Source organism: Pteropus medius, unplaced genomic scaffold (genome assembly GCF_902729225.1).
Source record: "Pteropus medius unplaced genomic scaffold, Ma_sr-lr_union100, whole genome shotgun sequence".
Classification (NCBI taxonomy): Eukaryota; Metazoa; Chordata; class Mammalia; order Chiroptera; family Pteropodidae; genus Pteropus; species Pteropus medius.
In genome coordinates this window covers 2,932,601-2,954,786 of record NW_024344437.1, presented here as the reverse complement: position 1 = coordinate 2,954,786, position 22,186 = coordinate 2,932,601, and the positions used below count along the sequence as shown (strand labels likewise).

Sequence of the window (22,186 nt, the reverse complement as noted above, 5' to 3'; positions counted from 1 at the left end):
CAGATAAGGGGGGACCACTGTAATTGTTTCTTCGCTTCATACCCTTTTGGCTCATGACAGCTTTCTGATAACAGGGAAAACCCATAGAGTGAATATACAAATGTCTCTGGAATTCAAAAGCCAGCAGTGTCTGAACACTGAATTACAAAGGCATTCAATGATGGTTCAACGAACAGAATCCCCCAGGTGCAGCTTTACTGCACGACAGGATATTGGAATTCACAGGGAAGCCTCTTTCCTTGAGCAGAGAGAAACAGGTCATAAAAAATGTCCTCAAAGATCTTGAATAGTGAAGAGATGAAAGGACAAGTGGGAAAAGAGCCAGGAAGAGAAGGAGAGATGACAAAGTAATTGGATCTCGCCCAAGAAACAGATAAAACACATGGAAAGCACATTTTAACCATGAAAAAGCAAAAAGATATACAGCTTGAACTATGTTAATATAACTTGAAATCTCATCAGCCTATAAATGGCATTTTGAACTGTAAAGAGAAAGTGTTGCTGAACGGAGCGTGGGGAAGGCAGGAGTGATGGATGGCATCTGAGGAGCACTCCCGGGGCCTCAGAGGACACCGGTTATTATTCCATCCTGCCACGAACATTAAATGTTTTTCCTCTTAGTTGCCTAAGTTTGGAATTAATTCAGAAATACCATATGTACAGAGTGCAAACATAATAAGCGGTTCACTGTGCTAAAACCTACTGCAGAATATTCTCTGCTATAAGTTACTTATAGAACCTCCATAAAGCCCAGGGCTATTCATACTGAGTCAAAGAGACGAAGATCACAGCAAAGGTTCAAGAATGATGTACTTAGTAAAATCCATAATTATACAGGTGACTTCAGAGGTAGAAAAGAGTCTTCTCTGTAAATGCATATAGAAAGATGAGGTCAACACTTAAAAGTTAATGCAATTCGAAAGCAGACCAGTGGTTGCTCGGCTGGGGGCAGAAATGGGAAATGACTGCAAATAGGCACGAGAAAATTTTCCGTGGTCACGTGTCCTAACACTGGATGGTGGTGATGGCTGTGCGACTCTCTATATTTATTAAAATTATTGAACAGTACACTTACATTGGGTAAATTGTATGGGATGTAAATGATACCTTAATAAAGCTATAAACATTTATTTAAATTTTAAAGTTGACATATCTTAAAATGCAACAATATTCCCTTTCTATGAAATGGTTATATTTCTGGGTGATGAGTTACAGTAAGAATGTTATTTTTCCACTGTTGGGAATAGAAATCTTTATAATCATATTTAAAAAGATTTTCAGGTGCTTTTAAAAATTACTTGAAATGGATTAATTTCATAACTAACAATCAAAACAGCAAGAAAAACATTTCAGTAGTTTTCTCAACATTTACTATTCTCTGGCAACCCACTCAAGCTTTAATATTGACAGATCTCCATAATTTGATGGTTTCAGAAGTATATTTAAACTCCAGTGGGTAGATAAAACACAGCAATGAATCGTGAGCTTTTTTACAAAAAAAAAAAATGAATTTTCTTTACTCAAATCATTTTCAAAACACCACACAGAGTCATGTATGGCACTATGGTTAAGAATGTTAGTTGGCCTTGATCACGTACTTTGCAGAGGGCCAGTTACTTTTCCCTCATTTCTGCATCCGAAAATGGAGATGACAATAGTATTTATGGCATAAAACTGTTGAAATGGTAAAAGAGAAATCTTTAGTTAGTTCCTGGCATATGGTAAGCATTCAAGAAATGCTAGCTGCTGTTCCATGCTTGTTGATGCTATTACTCCTGGGCTGGGTTCGATAGACCAGATGATTTTATTGTCTTTTCTCCAAAACCTCACATCCAGGGACCACTCCAATCTTTTACCTTCCTGAAAAGCCAATTACTCAGCAATGTTCATGCCAACTGTTTCCAGCTGTTGTAAAAGAAAATATCTTCCAATTTTTGATTCAGTACAAAAGGTGCTATTGCTTATCTCCTGGCACAGAGCTGGTGCTACATCCCAGAACTGGTCTGATATACTTTCCTCAGCTGCTGCTAAAGCAAATTATAAGGCAAATAGGACGAAGGAAAAGTAAGATGAACAGAATTCATTTACAATAGGATCATTTATAGTATGTTTCTACTAGATGAGAGAAGCATCGGAGATACAGGTATGCCATAATTTAAATGTACAGGGTAATTATTTTTCCCTTTGAAAAAATTAATTTTAACGTCTTGAAAATAGCGTTATTACTGTTGCTGACCCTCAAAAACATATCAATGTTTCCTCTAGGTCTTCCCCTAGTTCTTTTGTGTCCAAAAACATATGAATGAGGGGGGTAAAAATCCCCAAAGTCAAGTTTCCATCATCTTGATAATCTTGTAAAGTCTTGGAAATAACTTTCCTCTCACTTCAACTGATGCAAGAAAGTGAATGGTGATTTTACAGATCTGACTGGCAGCACCCCTCGTGGGGAAAGTTCAGGCTAATAAAACTGATGTTAGTACACTTAGTATTTTCAAATCTTCTAAAATACGCCACGCGCTTTGAGTACAAGGACTAATTTAAATGTAAAGTCATTTACCAGCATCCTGTTCCACAAAAGTAGGCTTTTAATATGCGGATTCTGAATGCATGCGCTAGAAGTGTCGATAACTAAGCTGTACAGTAGAACATGGCTTTTAGTTACTTAAAATATGAAGGTAATGTTGCTTAACAATGTTTTGACAGCCACATTCCCAAACAAGGCAAGGACAACCTCAAACAAGATTCAGGATATCAATCATTTCTTACTTATTTGAGCATATGGATATGAAATGCAGGTTTCTCTGTCAGGGGATCCAGGGAGCCCTAAAAGGACCCGGCTTCCCTTTGTGACTCCGTCGTGAGGAATTCCTCCATGTCTTCCAACCACCCAACCCTGGCACAGGGCCAATACTCAATAAATGTCTGCTGAGCTAATAAATCAAAAAGAAGACACACGTTCTCAATATTAAAGGCACTTAAAACATTAAAGCTGGACCATCTCAATAGAAGTCACGTGAAACTCTTGATTGAATTTGGCAAAATCAAAGACGACTGTTCACCTAACAGACTTTGCAGGTCTTTCTTTCTATGACTGCTATCAACAGTGGCATCTTGAGATCCTTTCTCTTTCTATAAGGTTAACAAATGTCACCTGCAACAGGAACTTAATAAACGGTTGTATTTTTTAAATATACAGTGGCTAAATCTATCACCGTGACATGAAATACAGATAAAGAAGAAAAGGAATTTTTGGTATGAAAGAAAATGAGGATGTTATTAAGAAACAAAATAGCAAACATGTCTATACAATTCCTTCCATGGCACACCAACCTCAGAAATGGCCTGGGAAATATGTGATTTTATTTTTCCCAGGGCCATAGCACCAACGAGTGACAGAAATGAACCTCCTATTGCTTCCCTGTATGGAGACCCACTTATTTCTAGAGCTTATTACTTTTCCCCCCAATTTGGAGCTATAACCCTAGAGATAGAGTTGACCTTCTCAGTCAAAAAAGTCCATGCTGATGGGGTCACTGGGCATTATGTGGCTGTTTGCAAGGCCACATCTGCCTAAGTGGAGAGTAGTTACTGCCAGCTGCCAGCTGAATTAAGTTGGTGACATGTCTTCAGTCTCTTAGCCTCCAGGGCTGCATTGTAAGAAAACTACCCCAATCCTTATTACTAGGTGATTACTTCACACCAGGAAACTCCATTCATTGTTCTCAACAGCGTAGTTTGTGATACATAAGACTCCCAGCCACTAACTCACTAGGCATGCTAGCTGGAAAGTATTTTCAAAATGTACCCCTCCATTTCCTGCATATATTAAGAAATTCCCCGTGTTCCGCTGGACATCCTCCATGTTGTAAATTTTCTCCTGCACAGAGACTCTGCCTGACATAGTCAGAGATCTCAAATCAACTCTAAGAAAGAGGTTTAATGACTTCCAATAATCCCCATGGAAGCTATCCAGAAGAACCATGAGGAAAACATTAAATTTGTGCAGCCTAACTTCGAACAGCATGCATACGAACTCTGTGGCAACCATGCACCTTAACCTCTTTATCAGGATCAGCATTTCCATTGTAATTGTTCAGCCTTTCCTATGTCTTTTAACTTTCATTTATTCTCCATACAGGAAGTCATCCATCCTCCACGCGCAGGCAGCTCATTGAGGCTAGATTGCAGTGGGCACACAGTTTATACTAATGGACTGGCTGCTTTCCAGAATGTTGTTACAGCAATCACATCTTGCCATCTGATGTTAACATTGACATTGAGAGGATACTGAATGAAACTGCTAAATAAGCTAAAATTAATGTTAACCCTATCTACTATGTAACAGCCAAGGTTTACCATCCTTACATCTTTGGATTCTGATATTCCATTCATGGTGTTCAGTTACTTCCCCAACTTTAATGTTAATATGGATCACGTGAGGATCTTGCTAAAATGCAGATTCAGAATCAGTAGGTCTGGGGAGGAGGGCCTGAGAGTCTGCATTTCTACACTCTCCCTGGTGGCATTACTGCCACTGTCCTTGGACCACTCTAGGTAGCAAGGTTGTTATATGGGTGAAGAGCACACAGTAGGACTTGAGCACACAGTAGGACTTCTTACAACAGTTTCTGTTGTAGAACTAGTTACCAGTTCCCAAATTATTATTCAGAAAAAGCATCAGAAAAAAAAATGTCTACTTTTTTTAAAGATAATGCTTACCTTGAGTTATTTTCTTCCTAGGATATTTTTACAAATAAAATATTGATTTTTATCTTAATACTTGCCAAGGTAAATTTAGTCTATGGTCTTCCAAGTAGAGAAAAAGATCTCTCATAATGGAACTCTGAGCCCTATAATTCTGTGATTCTATTTATCATAATCTGAGCCACAAGTTAAAATCAAGCAATGTCATTTAATAAATATTAAGCATCTAATAAAAGTAATCAAGAATATGGAAGTCAGTAAACCATCGTCTTTTTTCTCTAAGATATTTTCTTCTTATACAAGAGTACAAATTGTTATAACACAAAGCAGATGTGATTAGGCACACACATAAAAAAACACAACAACACGAAAACACCTGGTGTTTTTCCCTCGGGGAGAGACTCCTAAAGGACCCTGGTAATCAGGCTCCTATTGACTGAAAAGCCTGAGTTACCTGGTATTTATGGAACAATACTAGACTTATTTCATCAGGCAGCTTTTGAAATACGTCTATATATTTTTTTTCCCAAGAGAGCCCTAAACTGAGTGGATGAATTCTGAGATACTTTTAACCTTCAATAATGGATTCCATCGAAGACCATCTTGAGGGTCCCAACACCTCATAATGTTTGTGTCTCAATCTGACTTTAAAACACGATCACTCTCAGCCACAGTCAGAACATACAAGAGAAGTTCTGCAGGTGAGTTACTGGAGAGGAAGCACACTAGACAGCTAGGCCTCCAAGGATCTTACGCTGGCCGGTAAAATAGCGACACCAGAGAAGGGACGGCTTAATAATTTCAACACATTTCTCACATGAATATCCACAGTATCTTATGAAATTGCAAACAAGAAACCAAATTGTATATAGAGTAGGATCTAAATTTTTTAAGAAAAAAAGCAAAGGAAATAAGCCAAACTATTAACAGGAGCCATCTTGCCAATGAGACTGTAATCATTTTAACTTATCTTAATATTTTCTCATTTGCTTCGAAATTCTTTACAACGATCATATATTAATCTTACAATGGAAAAAGCCAATTAAAACATGAATCTCCCATCTGTCCTTCTCTTTCTATGGCATGTTGTTTACAACATAGATCAGATTTTTTTTTTTCTTTAAATAATTCTTTGGGAGAGGGGACACCTACTCAATTAGAGATCTTTTTATTCATTTATTTTTACAACCATCATGCCATCAATTCTCAGGGGAGGAGGGTCTTTCCACTGGTCTCACACAGCAGGCTTCTCTGGGTGCAGCAGGCTGGCGCTTCAGCTGAACCCAGGCCCCTGTCTCTTCAGCTTCCTTCTTTTTATGATCATCTTCCTTCACACGTTTCAGGAAGCGACCTCGGCTGTTAGAGCGCTTAATATGCTCAATACATATGTTAATGCTCTTGGCAAGAATCTTGCCCTTAAGTTGTTTACAACAATGCCAACCACATGCTGAGCGACCCTGCACACTCCTCCAGTTTTGCCATGGGGACAGCGGTGGGGCGTCCCTTTTTGAACAGCACCCACTCCCTTGATGTCTACGATATCACCTCCTTGTGGACTCGCATGTATGTGGCCAAAGGAACAGCTCCACGTTTTCTAAAAGGCCTAGAGAACACGTAGCAGGTGCCTTTTCTCTTTCCCTTCGTGTTCCGGCCAAAAGAATATAGTTCAGATTTAAAATTCTTTTTTTTTTTTTTTAAGTTCCATTTAATTTCTGAAACTGCCTCTTTCATTTAATTTAGTTTCAAGGATTTAAACTAATCAGCAAAATCCGCTGCAGCATACTCTACCCTAGCACCACAAACACCCCAGACAGCACAGGTTTGTGTCTCTGCAATAATTGGGCCAGATGCTATTCATGTGAATCTCTTATTGGCCTATCACCAATTTTAAATCCATAGAACATATCGATTAGAACTTCTCTTTATTCATGGGATGGCTGAGGCAATGTCAGAAAGATTTAGGGCAATATTCTGACTCTGATGGTGAACGTTTTTCTAATAGACCAACTATTATTTCTCCTCAGGATAAAAGTTCTTTCAATAGAGAAAATGTTCTAAAATTGGATATGTGTTTTTTTTTAAATTATCCAAGAGTCATTAATGAAGCAGGAGCCCGAGGTAGAAAACAAGCACCACGATAAGTACCTTACAATCTGTGGTTCCACTGCAGAGAGTGCCACCAGGGTGACAATGAACCCCAAAACGGCCGTGACTTGTAAGTACTTTGCAGCTCACTGGAAGCACCATGCTAGTGCCAAAGCTGTGGCCCAGGACAAACTGGTCAATCGTCCAATCATTCAGTCATTCGATCATTTGTTGAACAAGCATTTACCAGGTCAGGCCCTAGAGATCCAGAGTCAATAGGACACCTTCCTTAGTCTCATCCTATGAATTCTGATGGAAGAGACAGGCCAGCTGAATCAAAATTGTGGGGCTACCTGCAACAGACAGTGAATGGAGCCTCAGGAGAGGGAGCTGTCAGTTCCACATAGGCCGCCCTTGAACTATACTGAGAAATGAGTAGGTTCTGGCTTTGCAGAGCCGTAGTGATGATTCAATGAGATGAATGAGTTTGTCACATAGATTGTTTCATTAAATCCTCATGACAACTTAAAAAACAGGTATTATTATTATGCCCATTATATAGATAAGAAAACTAAGGCGTATACAAGAATTAACTCCTGCCAATGGGAGAATATATTCCACTGTAGAGGACAGACTTGAACTTAAGTCTATCAGTCTTAAAACTATATGTTTCAAACTAGTCCGTAAAAATTAGTGTTTTTCCTATAATTATGTTTTGCATATATCTATGCTTAAATTATAGCATATCTAAGCAAATTTCCTTATTACAAGTAAATTCGACACATGAGATTTTTAAACTTCCATAATCAGTTAAGTGGGGAACTAACAATTTTCCAGGTCTGAAAGAGAAACTCGAGCCAGCTAGATTTTTCAGACTGAAATCTGAACGCAGGCCCAGCTGACTTTAAAGTGCAAGTTCTTTCCATCACTCCGACATGTTCCCTCAGGGCAGAAGAGACTCACAGGCCCAGACAGGGTCTCCACCTTCGCAAAAGCAGAAGTCACCACTAGGAGATTATCCCAAAGCCCACAGTTTTATAAAACAGCTCCAAGTTCCTTCAGCATACTGGAAACATATCTTCAGTTCTACAGTGGGACACTAAACAATTCACTTTACGGCAAATTAGAATTCAATTTACAGAAAACTGACTTTGGCTGAGACTAATTTGAGCCTTAAAATATAAATCACAGCAAGCGTCCATAATTATAATTACATTGTCAGAGAAGCTCAGACTGGGAAAAAAGGACTTAACCTCTAAATTCGGAGGAATTACTATTTATGTAAGGACAGGTGTAGCTTGTAAGTCCTGAATATCAACCAAAGGTATATAACCCAAAATAGCACATTCTATTTTAGACATGCCAATTCCCTAAGTATCATAATTATCTTTAAGCTCCTTTTTCTTTGAAAACAGCTAAGATTTTCCATCAATTCAGAGCTCTAGGAAATCATGAGTAAGGTCTAACATGTACTCTGAGCTTCTGTAGGGCATTTTAATTAGACGTTTTAAAATGTAAGTTAAATTATTTCATCAACAGTTTTTTTCACATAGATTGCAAACAAAACTAAAACGTGTTACCTTCACTTTCACGACATAGATATTATACCAAATCATTATAGTAAAAAATTCTGTATACTAAGAATGAAGGATTTAAATATGCTTAAAGAAGTTAACTGCAGCTGTCACATAAGTTTTATTTATTTAATTTTTTTAAAAAGCCACTATTATAGCTATAGATACTCTCCTTTTCCATCCAACCAAATTCTGTCACATCCTAAATTCCTTCCTTTTCTTTTGGAAATCTCTGGTTTTTATATTGTTTAAGCTCATTAACTGCTATAGCCAAGTCAGACATAGTAGTACCGTGTACCACTTTTTAAAACTTGTAAGAGGAAGAAATATTCTAAACTCTCTAAACTCAAGTGTGAATCAAATTATTTTTACCTCAGATTAGAATTAGGTATTCAAAACCAAGAATAAAAAAATGAAAACCATTTTATGATATCTGATTGGTAGATCCCTATTATCATCACTACCATTTCCTGAATTCTAATAAACTCATACATTAGTTACCTAAAATAAATGGTTGCGATTATGACTCACAAGCATCTTTTGAATTTTATGTTTATAATAGGCAAGGGAATTCAATAATCAAAATATAACAGAGAAGACAGTAACTTATTAATTTATTAGCAGCTATTTGGATTCCCTTTACCTGGCAGCTGCTGTGGTCTGAATGTTTGTGTCCCCCGAAAAGTTCCTATGTGAAACCTAACCCCTAAAATTGACTGTATTAGGAGACAGGGCCTTTGGGAGATGATTAGGTCATGTGGGTGAATCCCCCATGAAAGGGATTAGTGTCCTTATGAAAGAGGCCTAGGAGCCCCCTAGCCAGTCCTGCCATGAGAAGACGCTGCAAACACGTGGCTTTCTGTTAACCAGAAAGTGGGATCTCACCAGGCCAAATCCGCTAGCACCTTGATCTTGGACTTGCAGCCACCAGAGCTGTGAGAAACAAATTTCTGTTGCATATAAGCCACCTAGTCGTTGGTATTTTGTTATAGCAGCCTGAACAGACTAAGGCAGCAGCTATGATGCCTGTTCTCACAGTTTACCACCTAAATCAGCTTTACGTCAGCTGAGGTTCCTAGTTCTTTACATATTAGAAAGACAATAGATTGTTTGCTCACTCTAGCATGTTAGTGGTGGGTTTTACAAAGAGCATGACTTACGTGAAATGCCTGTAAGATAAAAATATAACATTCCTGAGTGAGTTTCCCCTCCGTTACTATTTTATTGAAGAATAGATAAGATAGAGATGTGCATATTTTTTCTACTTACAAAGCAATCTAGTTTATCAATATCAATATCAATATTATCAGTCTATCTAGTTTATCCTACTTTGAAATATTACTCTGTTCCAGTGGGGAAGGGGAGATGGTTGGGAAGTGTCTGATCTGTGATGGTTACATTATAAATTGCCTGCTTGGGCACCAGCTGTCCTGAGACTTGCTGTGGTTTATGTTTCTAAAGCAAGGATTCAGAAATCACAGATTTAGCAGCTCAAGACTGCCAGATTAGCTGTTCCCAAAAAAAGGAGTCAGGAGATATGCAAGTATATCTTTGCAGCAAATCTCGTATCTTTTGGGCTTATTTTAATCACTTAAAAAATAGTCACAATCTAAATGACCTCCGGGAGTAGCTGCCCAGCAGGGTGAGGGAATAATCCACAGAAAATCACAGCACTGGAACCTGGACAGGGGCAAGAGGGAGCCTCTCACTCGGTCACGGAGAAAGGGGACGTGACTGGAACCTTCAGCTAGAAAACGCTCTCTTCCCTTCTTATGGGGCCTGAATGAAGGCTCAGATAAGCAATGCATCACTGAAATTAAGACATGGCAAGGGTTTCTTTGACCTCCCAGCCCTGCCAGCAAAAGTGCCTAATCTCACGGTGAGCACAGGGTGGTGAGGAGGCAGCAAACTTTAATAGATGGTTTCAGGCCTGAATAACGAATGGAGTTGAAGTAATTAGCAAGTATTTGCTCACCGATAGGCTGCTCGGAAGCCACAGGGTCATCGGGGGAAACTGCAGCTTCATGCAAAACATCTTCTACGTCATGTGGCATTTTCAAAATGTTCATTTCCTTATCTCAGCCTAAAAACTCGAGAAAGCGCTGTGTAATGAAAGCTTAGGTTAGGGCTCGAGGCAAAGCCAAGAGGCCAATGAGCAAGGAGGCCAAGCAGTGGCAGGAACGAGCGAGAACGGGGCGTGGCCTGCGCCCCCTGGTGCCATCTCTGAGTAACACACGCACCCGCAGGCGAGGGCCCTCACGGCTCCACTGCCAGGAACCCCCGTTTCCACTCCGGGGATACGTCTGCGGACCACATAAAGGCAATCTGAAAAGCCATAACTGCTTGCACATCTCCTTGTCTACTCATTTACCCAAAGCACTCAAGCTATCGATTTTTTAAAACAATTTTTTTTCCTCAATGCAAAAAAAAAAAAAATTACCTTTAAAAATTTTATTGGCCATTGGATTTCCCATATCTGTTCATGGACTCAATACAAGGGCTCAGTTACAGTAATAAAAATAAAAGAGGTGAAACAAGTGATTTTAAGGGTGACGTCCTGCTGACAGCACGTGGACCCTACTGCCACAATGGCCAAGGTAAGATGGTGGCAGCACCACTTGCCCACCCTGCTATGGCAGAGCATCATGCCCCAGGCAGGCTTGGAGGAAAGCGGTTTATTCTCAGAGACTTATCAAGCCTTAGTCTCTGCAAGGCTGTCAAAGAACCCTACTCCAACAAACCGCTCATGCGGACAGATCTCTCTTTAGAACAGAAATGATTCTAAAGACTCCTGGGGTCCACGAGGAAGCATCTTTGTTCCTACTGAGAACCCATGCAAAGAGTCTTTATATTCTTTCCACTTTATCATCCAATTCCTCTGCAGCTTTTCGCCACCCTTGCTATGAAGAGAATATGCCACAATGGAGGAAATGGCACAACAGTAAACTGAATGCTTGACAAAAATAAATAAATAAATAAATAAATAAATAAATAAATAAATAAATAAATAAATAATAAGTACTAAAAAACACAGTTTTGAATGCGACAGTCAGAAGAATTACTGCAGGAGAAAAATACATAGCGGAAAACTTTCAGATGATATTTTTTGGACAAATTACTTGAAAATTTTCAGGACACATACACCTGTTTTGGTCCTTTAATATAATCTGCTATGGTACAGTGGTTACACACACAGGCTCTGGAGAGAGACTGGTTCAAATTCCAACTCTGTGTGGTCTTAGACATTTTAAAACTTAAAATAATTTCTGTGCCTTAGTATCCTCATCTGTTAAATGGAGATAATAATAAAGCTGTTATGACGATTAAATGTGCTAACACATACAAAGCATTTAGAACAATGCTCAATAAAGCTGTGATCATTATTACTATAATTCAAAATGGCTTTCACACGCATTATCACATTTGCTCCCGCAAGCACACTATGAAACAGAGGTGATCATTTCATCCATACTTTACTGATGAGTATAATGAGGCTCAGTGAGTTGCTAAAAATGTAAACAACTTGCACCAGAATCAAGATTTGAATCCCGGTTTTTTCACATTAAACCTAGATTTTTTTCCCATTACATTCGATTAGTTACATGTAAACCATACCAAAACCAGCTATTATAAAATATGATAAATTCCTTAAAAAGAAGAAAAACTATTGAGAACATCAGAGTACCTATTCCAGGAATTCAGTCTTAGGATAAACAAATGATCAGTTGATGGCACAATTTACCAAAGTAGTTAAAGCAGATTTTTAGAATCAGTGTGTAGCAATTTGGAACGTCTAAAATTGTGAAGTGAGGGGTGAGTTAGAAGATTCATTATATGTACTCTTTGTTGTAAATTTTACTTCTTATGAAAACAAGTAAACTCCCATCTTGAGAAAACTTAATATACAAAAATGCAGAACTATAAGACGGTTGAGCCACTCATTACAGAGGGCACCCCTAAATAGCTTAAACATTTAATGAACCTTGTCATCTTATTGTTGTTGTAACTCACAAGCCAGCAGTGGACTTTCTGATCACTGATACGTTGTAATATTCAGGATACATCCTCCTAGATCTAGAAGACTGGGTGTTTCACCCCTCAGAATCCTTATCCACATGACACTTAGGGGAAGTTTAATGAGACAAGCAGAATATTGTTGAATATAAATGAACAACTGGCAGATATTCCTTCTTTCCTAATGAATTTTATAATTCAGAGCATTTGAATGGATCCCTAGGGCAATAATTCTTTCAAGACTAACACTCTTTCTAGTATTCGTATCTATTTCTAATTCATAGTTTGAATGTGTTAGCCTTCAAGAATCTATATTAGTCTTCTATTTAATAACATGAACCTTCTAATTATGAATCTGATTTTGATTTTTAATATGTACTCTACATGCAAATTATTCAAATTATCCCTCAAAATAATTTTTAAAAAGTGTTTGGACAGACCCACATTAAAAACTAAATTTTAAGCAAAGATTGTGTGTTAAAAATGATCATCTTTAAAAAATTCTCTCAACTCTCAATGACCAGCAAATCGCACTGTACATATATCAGTGTTTTTTTATTCAGCTCATCATCAGGGTTTTGTCGGACCTTTACCTAAGTCCACACGAGACTTCCTTTAAGTTCATCTGAGCAACTCATATTAAAATGTCCATCATCCAAGTCAACCGATGCACATTCCATAGCTGAAGAAACCTCTTTCATTTTAATTCTAAAATTATGTTTTCAAAACAAGATGTACAATATTCTAGAAGTATGCATCTTAAGGCCATCCGGATGGAAATATTTTGTTCTTTAGATAGGTACTTAAAAATCTATAAAATTTAAATAAATCTCACTACTGAACATTACTGAGACAGTAAATTATAAAATGTTATTTAGGCCAAAGAAAGCACTAAGATTTTCCTCTACTGGTCAGAGTTTACCTCTACATCTTAGTCATGGTCCAGGCTATAAGACATTACTATATGACAACGCTGAAAACAAATGGCTGAAAAGTACCCTTATGTCAAGCAATTAATAACTGAAGTAGTTTTTTAGTTACTAATTGCTTAATATAATGGCATAATCATTTAAGCTTCAGAGATGGGCATTTAACTTTATTCCTATGGTTAATCCTGTCTGACACTATCCTTGGACTGGTTTGAAGCCAACAGCTATATATTTGTTGACTAAATGACCCAACTCTCCCAAAATCAGTAGAATGTATGTTTCAGATCCCCATCACAGGCCATATAAATTTCCCACCTCCCTGGTTCTTGCCTGTAAAGTCAAGGTCATACCACGATACCTCTCTTACCTGCTTCCCATCCAGGGTATACAGGCGTTTCACCACTCCCGAGTCCAGCTTGATGGCGTCGGTTATGTCAGTGAGAACCTGCTCGAAGGAATGAGCAGTCTTCTTGTTCAGCAGAATCCTGACAGCTTTCCGTGGCTTCACCCCACTTCTGATGATGGTGACCAGCTTGGGTCGAATGAAATCCTTATTCTCCCGCACCTCTGAAGGGCTCCCTTTGGCAGTAGCCAGTGACGACACCGCCCGGGACGCTGAGGTGGTCTTGACGTTCACAGACCAGTTGGGGTTCACATTCTTGGTGTACTCCAGTTTCTTGAAGGGTTCAATTGAGCCACACACATAACTCTCTCCTAAGGAAAAGAGAAATATGTTTAAGCTTAAGCTAAGGTAAACTCATTTCCTTTCTCGTACTCTGTGATATTTTTCTTTTCTACTTAGAGGTGAAAGCTAGTTGTGACTTTTTAAACAATGGAAGTATGATTAAGAATTAAGAAGAAAGATTTTTGACTTCTAATCTGGCTCTGTCAGTAACAGATTGGTATACTGGGGAGGAAACATCATCATCCCTCCCTTTCTTCATCATTAATATTGGTAGAAATATTGGTATTTAATAAACTTCAAAAAGATATAAAACTGAATTCAAAATATAAAATATTCTTTGAGATTTAGGAATATTTCTATTTGCAGAAAAGTTCAAAATCAGAGGTACCTACATTTGCCACCTGAAATCATTTAAAAACTGAAAATGGGTCAGAAAACGGCTTCTTAAAATAGCTATGTAATTTATAAATTTGATGAAAGTGTTTGCTAAACATTTTGTACAGCCAAGTAAAATTCCAAAAGCAAGCAAAATAACCACCCTTCCTCCTCTCCCATCTACACAGGGCCGAGCACTCGATCCACAAACACTAGGAAGCCAGTTCACACCTGTTTATAGATAAAAGGTTTTGAGACTGGTCAACTTAGAAACTGTAGCTTCTTAAACTGACTCTAAAACAAATATAATTAAATAAGATGAGTAAGAACTGAGGACCTAATATAAAACATGGTGACTATAGTTGATAACACTGTATAGTATAAAAGAGAATTCTCGCAAAGAGAGTAGAACTGAATTGTTCTCACACACACAAAAAGGATAAGTATGTGAGGTGAGAGATATATTAATTAATTAAATGGGAAGAACACTTTCACAATGTGTGTGTGTATACCAAATCATCACAAGGTGCACTTTAAATATTTCACAATTTTATTTGTCTATTATACCCCAATAAAGCTAAAAAGAAAGTAAATACATAAAATTGTTATTAGAAATGACTCCCTAACAGAGAATCGTTTAATCAGAAAACTCAGACTATTAAGTAGATGTAGATTATACTCACAAAAAGTAATACACATACCAAGCAATAACAAATTATCAAATGACTGATCTTATCACTGGTCCCCAACCTTTTTGGCACCAGGGACAGGTGTTCCTATGAGAGTCTAATGTCTGATGATCTGAGGCAGAGCTGAGGCGGTGATGCTAGTGCTGGGGAGCGGCTGCAGATACAGATGAAGCTTCTGCTCGCTTGCTCACTGTTCGCTGCTTACCTCCTACTGTGCGGCCCAGTTCCACAGCCCAGGAGTTGGGGACTGCCTATATACGTATTTCATAAAGTCAGTCAAAGCATTTTGAAATTAAATATTTTATAAAGGCCTTTTTCTGTGTTAGCAAGTCTTTGTAACTGGGAATAGGTAAAAATGCTAAAAAGCCTTCCTAAAGCAGGTAAAGTGACCTAGGACTAATCCTACACAGCCCATTTACTTTTATCTAAATCCTCATCCTATTTTTAAATTAATAGTGCAAGCATCCAATGCCACAGGACAAGTATTCACATAAAAATAATTGAACCAAGGCTTCAAAAATAGAAAAGCACAGTTATACAGGTTATCAAACATTTGCTTTACAAATGTTTTTAAAATATATTTTAACGCGTGTTTATACATGATGCCTCACTAGAAGTTGTACGAATAGTACAAATTTAGCAAACTGGCTTTCGATTCACCTCGTAGATCATGACTGGTCCCACCTATGCTGTTCTCGCGATTTATACAGATATAAAAAATGTGTACAAGGGAACTGCAAGAGCAGGGCTGTTTCTGAAGGCTCTGTGGAAAGGCAGCGTGCATGAGATAGAGGGAAGAAAGAACTGGAAGTTTGGGCTCAAATCCGGCCTCTCCAAGCGTGTGACTGTGGGCAAGTCTGCTGGTCTTCTCAGGGGTACTTTATTCATCCGTCGGATAAAGGCTATTCCAGTGGCCACTTTTATGTCACCAATTTGGGGTGAAGACTGAATTAAACAATAGAGGTCAAAGTGATCTCAAATGCAAAATTGCTACACAGGTAAAAATCATCTGAGGCTGCAGTGAGCCTGAAAGGAAAATTTAGAAATGAAATTACCAGAAACCAGAAAGCAGGTCTTATAAAGTGTTCATTATTTCTAGCTACATAGTTACCAGCGGGCAACACTTTGGATTCATTGCAATGTGAGGATGCCCCAAATATTCCCTAAGGAGAACCACAGCTCATGCTTCAGCTGGCAAAGCCAGTCTGTCAGAATTCTGTGCTAATTGGAGATGTGCAATTGTCTAATTGTTTTAATTTTTCTTTTATTTTTTAATTTTTTTTTTTTATGCCTACAGCACCTGGTCTTCCTAGTGGTCTCCCATCCAAGTACCAACCAGGCCCGACCCTGCTTAGCTTCTGAGATAGACGAGATCCGGCATGTTCAGGGTAGCATGGCTGTAGACATTTAATTTTAACTTTTTTGTGTTAAGTTTACATATTAAGGTAATAATTCAACAGAGAAAAATATTTTTTAACTTTAGAAAAGAAAAATTATTTTAAAAAGAATGTAATAATTATTTAATATTAAATAATTTAATATATTTAAAATAATTAAATAATTTATTTTAAAAAGAATTTTAAAGTATTCACATAACAATATAGAATGTGTCTATTGAAAGAGAAAAGAAATACTTTTTTTTAACGTCTTCAATAAAGTATACTGTAATTTTTTAAAAGATCGACGATGCTGAGAAAGTAATATTGGTTTGTTTCAAGTGGCAACAATGAGAAGAAACTTGTATTTAATCTATGCTGTCGTTTGGAAGGCCCTCTGCCTGGTTTATCTGATATAAAGACTGGAATAAAATCTTGGAGAAGGATGCGAGACTCCAATAAAGGACGATATTGTGGTAAAAGGACAGTGACAGCTAAAAGGAGAGCAAGGAGCTGGCCACCAAATCCAACGTCGCACACCATGCAACACTGGCCTTTAAAATCTACTACGTTATTCAAGACTTAGGAAAAGTAAAGATGGGTTTCTTTATGTTAATAAGCTTCTATTTAATTGTGTGAATATATTTACATTAAATTTATTTGACTCCACATTTTGGCTACTTTTAATCATAATTCTGAACTTCCCACCATTAGGAGACCCGGTCTCTGTTTTAAATCAGTTAAATTCAAATTGATAGCATTTCATAATTTTGTTTTTAAAAAAGCTTTGTAAAGGTGATAATATCACTGATAAGTGTAAATTAACAAATCATAATTGTTCTGAATGGGAAGAGTACACAGTCTTAATTTGGTCAAATAGCTCTGGATACCCAGTGTTTAATCTTTTTCAAATTGGGGCTGAGAGTTAAGGGATACGTTATATTCATGAATACAGCATCATCAACGGAGTGCGTTCAAGTCCTTACATGAAGTATGTGGGTTAAAGGTCACTGAAAAATAACAAAACAAAGTAAAACTTACAATGACCTTTAAAAATTTATAACTGATAATTATAATACCTATAATTATATGCCTCTTTTCATGTACACTAAGCCATCTCAAAGTTTTATGGTGTAATTTATACTGTGACAACAAAAGAAAAGTTAATTTACCTAAACTAAGGTATACTTGAAGAAAATAGACTGATATTGTGATTTATAATAATACATATATATTTGGTATTTACACCCTTTCTGGCACGGAGTATCTAAAACCCTTGAAATGTCCTAAGTGACAATAAAGCAACAAAGATGTCTTGCTATTCATAACAGACCCCTCTAAACTACACCTGAGTTTATGTCAGTGAGATGACTTTTGGAAAGCATCACAGGATGGGGGCCGGATGCCAAGGGAACCAGCCATGTGATAGGAGGATTGGAACTTTCAGTTTCACCCCACTGGCCTCGGGGAGGGGAGAGGAGCTAGAGGTCGTATCAATCACCAGTGGCCAATGATTAAATCACTCATGCGTATGTAAGAAGCCTCAATAAAACCCAAAAGGACAGAGTTTGGAAAGCTTCCGGCTGCTGAACACATGGAAATTTGGTTCATCTATCGTGCTTGAGAGAGGACAGAAGCTCCAAGCCTTTTCCCCATCCATACTTTGCCCTATGGGTCTCTTCCACCTGGCTGTTCTTGACTTACACATTTTTATAATTAACTGGTAACCCAGTTAAGTAGAATGTTTCTGTGAGTTCTGGGAGCTGCTCTAACAAATTAACAGAGCCAAAGGAGGGAGTCATGGGGACCTCCTATCAGCCAATCCATCAGAAGCACAGAGGACAACCTGTACTTATGACTGGCATCTGAAGTGGGGTGGGGGGCAGTCTTGTAGGACTGAGACCCTAAGCTTTGGTCTTTGATGCTGTCTCTAGGAAGAAAGTGTCAGAATCGAGATGAATTGCAGGACATCCATTTGGTGTCACCAAGAATTGCTTGGATAGGTGGGAAAATCCCCGACAAACACTGAAATCTGATAGCCCAGAATTTGCTTTGAAAGTTTGGATTACTTACTACAGGCGAAGTGAGACAAGGACGGAAAACGGCACAGATCACAGATGGTTTAAAGGAAATGGTATAAAAGTCCATTTAGAAGTGGAGCTAGAAGCTACTAGACATAACGGCTTGCGGGTTGGTTACTGTGCTGTCACTCTGGTTCCAGTTTATTTCAGCCAAAAATCTTTGTGTTAAGACTGATTTTCAGTTTGAAACTTAATACTCTGGGTGTCCAAGACATCCCAACAAATATCGAGAACTGCAGAAGTGGCATCTGTCTGAATTGCTGTGGCATTCACAAAAGCCAGAAAACTAATATTTGCTTTTAAGCAAAGATAGAGAAAAAGAAAATGACAGTTAATAAAAAAAAAAAAGAAAGGTAAGGAAATAAAGCATAAAATTATGTTTGAACCTAAACAGTACCTCTTAAACTATCAGAATATTGTAGATTCTTCCCCGAAAGATTTAGGTAATTTGAGGACTCTGGAGAATGGGATAATTTCTATGAAAGTATATTAGATAATTTTTAAGATAATGAAGAGTCCGTGTTTTGTTTAAAAAAAATCACATATGCATTTTTAATTATATTTGCTGTTATTCTTCAAAGTATGTAAATATATTTTCCTAACAAAGTTTCCTATTAAAAAACATGCGAAGGTAATTCTACTTGGTTATAGATTCTCATTATTAAATTAGAAGATTTCCACTTAAAAGAAATTCTCTAAGTCACTATCAAAAACTTCCAGTAATATGGTACCAGCTCCCTGGTTGACCAGACTTGTAGTAAGTCAGCCAGGAAGGTGTTCCTCAAAAAGATGCCATATTAGAAGATTCTAGAAGTTTTCCTTGTGTCCCCTTATTTTGGGAGGGTTTTCATTGGCTAAGAGTTGTGACTTGCAAATTTACAACTGATGTCAATGAAGACATCGCTTGAACCTGTCTGAAAATGACTAAACCTCCATCCTTCACATTAGTAAAACTTGTCGCTACCTCCTCTAGGATTCCTTTAAGCTCTAAAAGTGGCATATTTAAAACTACCTTAAGTGAAGGATACTCATAATATATTTCATTTTTCCAGACTATAAACATTCTCATTGAAAACTCTGGCAATTAAAATGTACTGTTGTGAGTTATAGTAAAAGCTGGAGAAGCTCAAATATATATTGAACCCTCTGAAATTGAAGTGGGTTAAATTACATGAAAGACATTATTTATAGAATAAGATATCATAAAGTGTCTTCTGGATATTGTATTTTATGAGACCATCTCAGATATACACAGCAACATTTCATAATCTATCTGGAGGCTCTGGTTTAAGAAGATTTTGATAGTGTTTAAAGGCAAGAAGAAAGATTCCCAAAGACACTTATGTATCATGCTTCCATGGAAATTTCATAATGTAATAGTACATAAAAATAAGCTTACAGAACATAAAATTTGGATCTGTACGTCGACTTCTCAAAGGCCAAGCAACAGAAAAATAACATAAAGGGAAATGTAGGCAGATCCAAATCTTTTAAAATTTAAAACTGATATAAAGTAAAACTAAAATAAAAAAGGGAAAATAGACTGAAGACCTACAATACAACAATGGATTAATATAATGTGTAAACATTATAATTTACTAAAATGCAAGGTACTAAAATATATGACAAAGGATAAAAACACAATAAAATATAAGTATAAAACACCATTATAAATTGATAACAACCCTCTTTGAAAGCAACGTGGCAAACTGTATTGGAAACCATGAAAATGTTTTCTGTTGTGGCTAAAACTTTCTTCAAACAAATAACAGAACAACGAGTAACAAAATGGCAACAAGCGTATACAGCACTGGCCATGAAATGTAAAAATTTAAAACAATCTCCTAAATCCTAAATAATAGGTACAAGACCTGAATGAGACACTCTGGGGAGTGACAAGAATCCTGTCATGAATTTGTCTTTAAAAAGCATAGAAGGCAGTAAGTGATCATTGCTAAATACATGGTCCAGACGATCCTAATTCAAAGGAGAAAACAATCACTCCACTTCCCACTGGCCGATCAACAAAGAAGTAGAATTCATGCTGTCCTGAGAGGTGAAGCAAGGGTCTGATTTTCAGTGGCAGAAAAGGAAGAGGACTGCATTCCAGATAAAAATAAAATAATAGCATGCTCTACTCCACAGTACTATAAAGGGATAGTGAGATATTAAGACGTCCTTCTCAAAAAATAAAATAAAAACGGACAAATTAGAGTAAGGCTGCAGTAGGCAATAAGGTCAAAGTTTTATGCACCAGCCCCAGGTCTTAGATCACATAAGCTGCAGTGTGAAGGAATGGCTACAGGGAAGACAGAAGTCGAGACACCACTGAGAAAGCAATTCTAACAGAGCAGGAGAGAAGAAGATGGAGAACTGAACTTTACACACCTGCAGAAGGGAAAGAGAGGAGCAGATACTATAAGGAGTACTTAGCAGACAGAATCAACCACAACTGGCAATTGACTGGACGTGGGGCCCATGAGAATGTGAGTCCACGACTCTGAAAAAAAGACATTGAAACTTCTATTTTGGCTAACTTCCCAAACACCGCAATAGATAAAATGAGAAGGGGGAAAATTTTGGATTAGATGGTAAGGAAGAAAATTAATTTCGTTGTGACATATTAAATGTGAAGCTCCTAGGAGCCAACCATTTGGAGATGTCCAGCAAGCAGTTAGGAGGTAGATGCATGTGGCAGCCGTAGCTACAAGGAGACCACATCCAGTTGGACAAAATGAAGTCCAGGGCAACACCAGTTTTTAAAGATTGCCCAGAGACGGAGGAGCCACTGAAAGGAATCGAGAGAAATCAGATGCCTGGAGCCATGGAAACCGAGGGGGTGGTGAGTATGTGGCTAGGAGAGATTCAGACACCAGCATTCACTGTTCCAGGGACAGCAGTGAAGATAAAGATTCCTAAGGGATCAATGGCATGGACATTAGGAGGCCACACATGGTCCTGTAGTAGCCACTTCAGTTGGGTAGTGATGCCAGATTGCTTTCATTCATTCGTTTATCCATTCAGTCACTCTTTCCTCTTTTTGTCAGTGATATTTATTGAGTACTTGCAGCCAACATGTTAGGCAATAAGAACTCCAATGGCTCCCTGACTTCTAGAGACTTTGATATAAAATGAATAAGTATCTTGCAGTGTAATGGTGCTAACCAAGGGTATGAAGTACTGTTAGAAGTTGAGTAAGTAGAGACAGCAAATGCTGATGTTTCTTCTCATGGACGAGTTCTGGGTTTGAGAGGTCAGCAAGATTAAGGCAAGAATTTTTTAGATTGTGGGAGACTTGGATATCTGTAGGCTTAGGAAATAGGAATGGAGATGCTATTGGCAGAACAAGTTATCTGAATGTTTGCCATGGAGCAGATCCTGTTCTAATCCTCACCACAACCCTATGAGCTAAGTATCAGCATGCCACTTATCACAGGGCACACTGAGGCACAAAGGGTTAGGCAGCTTGCTCAAGGTCACATGGTTAGCAAAGGTGGAGCCAAAACCCAAATGCAGGTGGTCTTACTCCAGAGCTGTGACTTAACCAAGGTCATGCACCCTCAGGAGGGCACCCATTTCACCCTTATTATGGAGAGAAGGGAAGCCCAGAGATGGGAGAGCACGAGAAAGGAGAGCAGCTGAGCTCAGCGCTGATTGTTATCAGTGGGTAACAG

General features: G+C 37.9%; 1 protein-coding gene and 1 pseudogene across 7 annotated transcripts in view; both read right to left on the bottom strand.

Moving 5' to 3' along the window:
* The window catches only part of DCLK1 (doublecortin like kinase 1), a 312,702-nt gene that overhangs the window by 279,109 nt on the left and 11,407 nt on the right, over positions 1-22,186 (bottom strand). For all 7 annotated transcript variants that reach the window (XM_039873006.1, XM_039873002.1, XM_039873004.1 and 4 more), the window contains exon 3: positions 13,674-14,020. In XM_039873006.1, the coding sequence (XP_039728940.1) occupies positions 13,674-14,020 (347 nt within the window). The remainder of the gene's footprint in view (positions 1-13,673; positions 14,021-22,186) is intronic.
* Positions 16,344-16,460, bottom strand: LOC120610717 (uncharacterized; annotated as a pseudogene).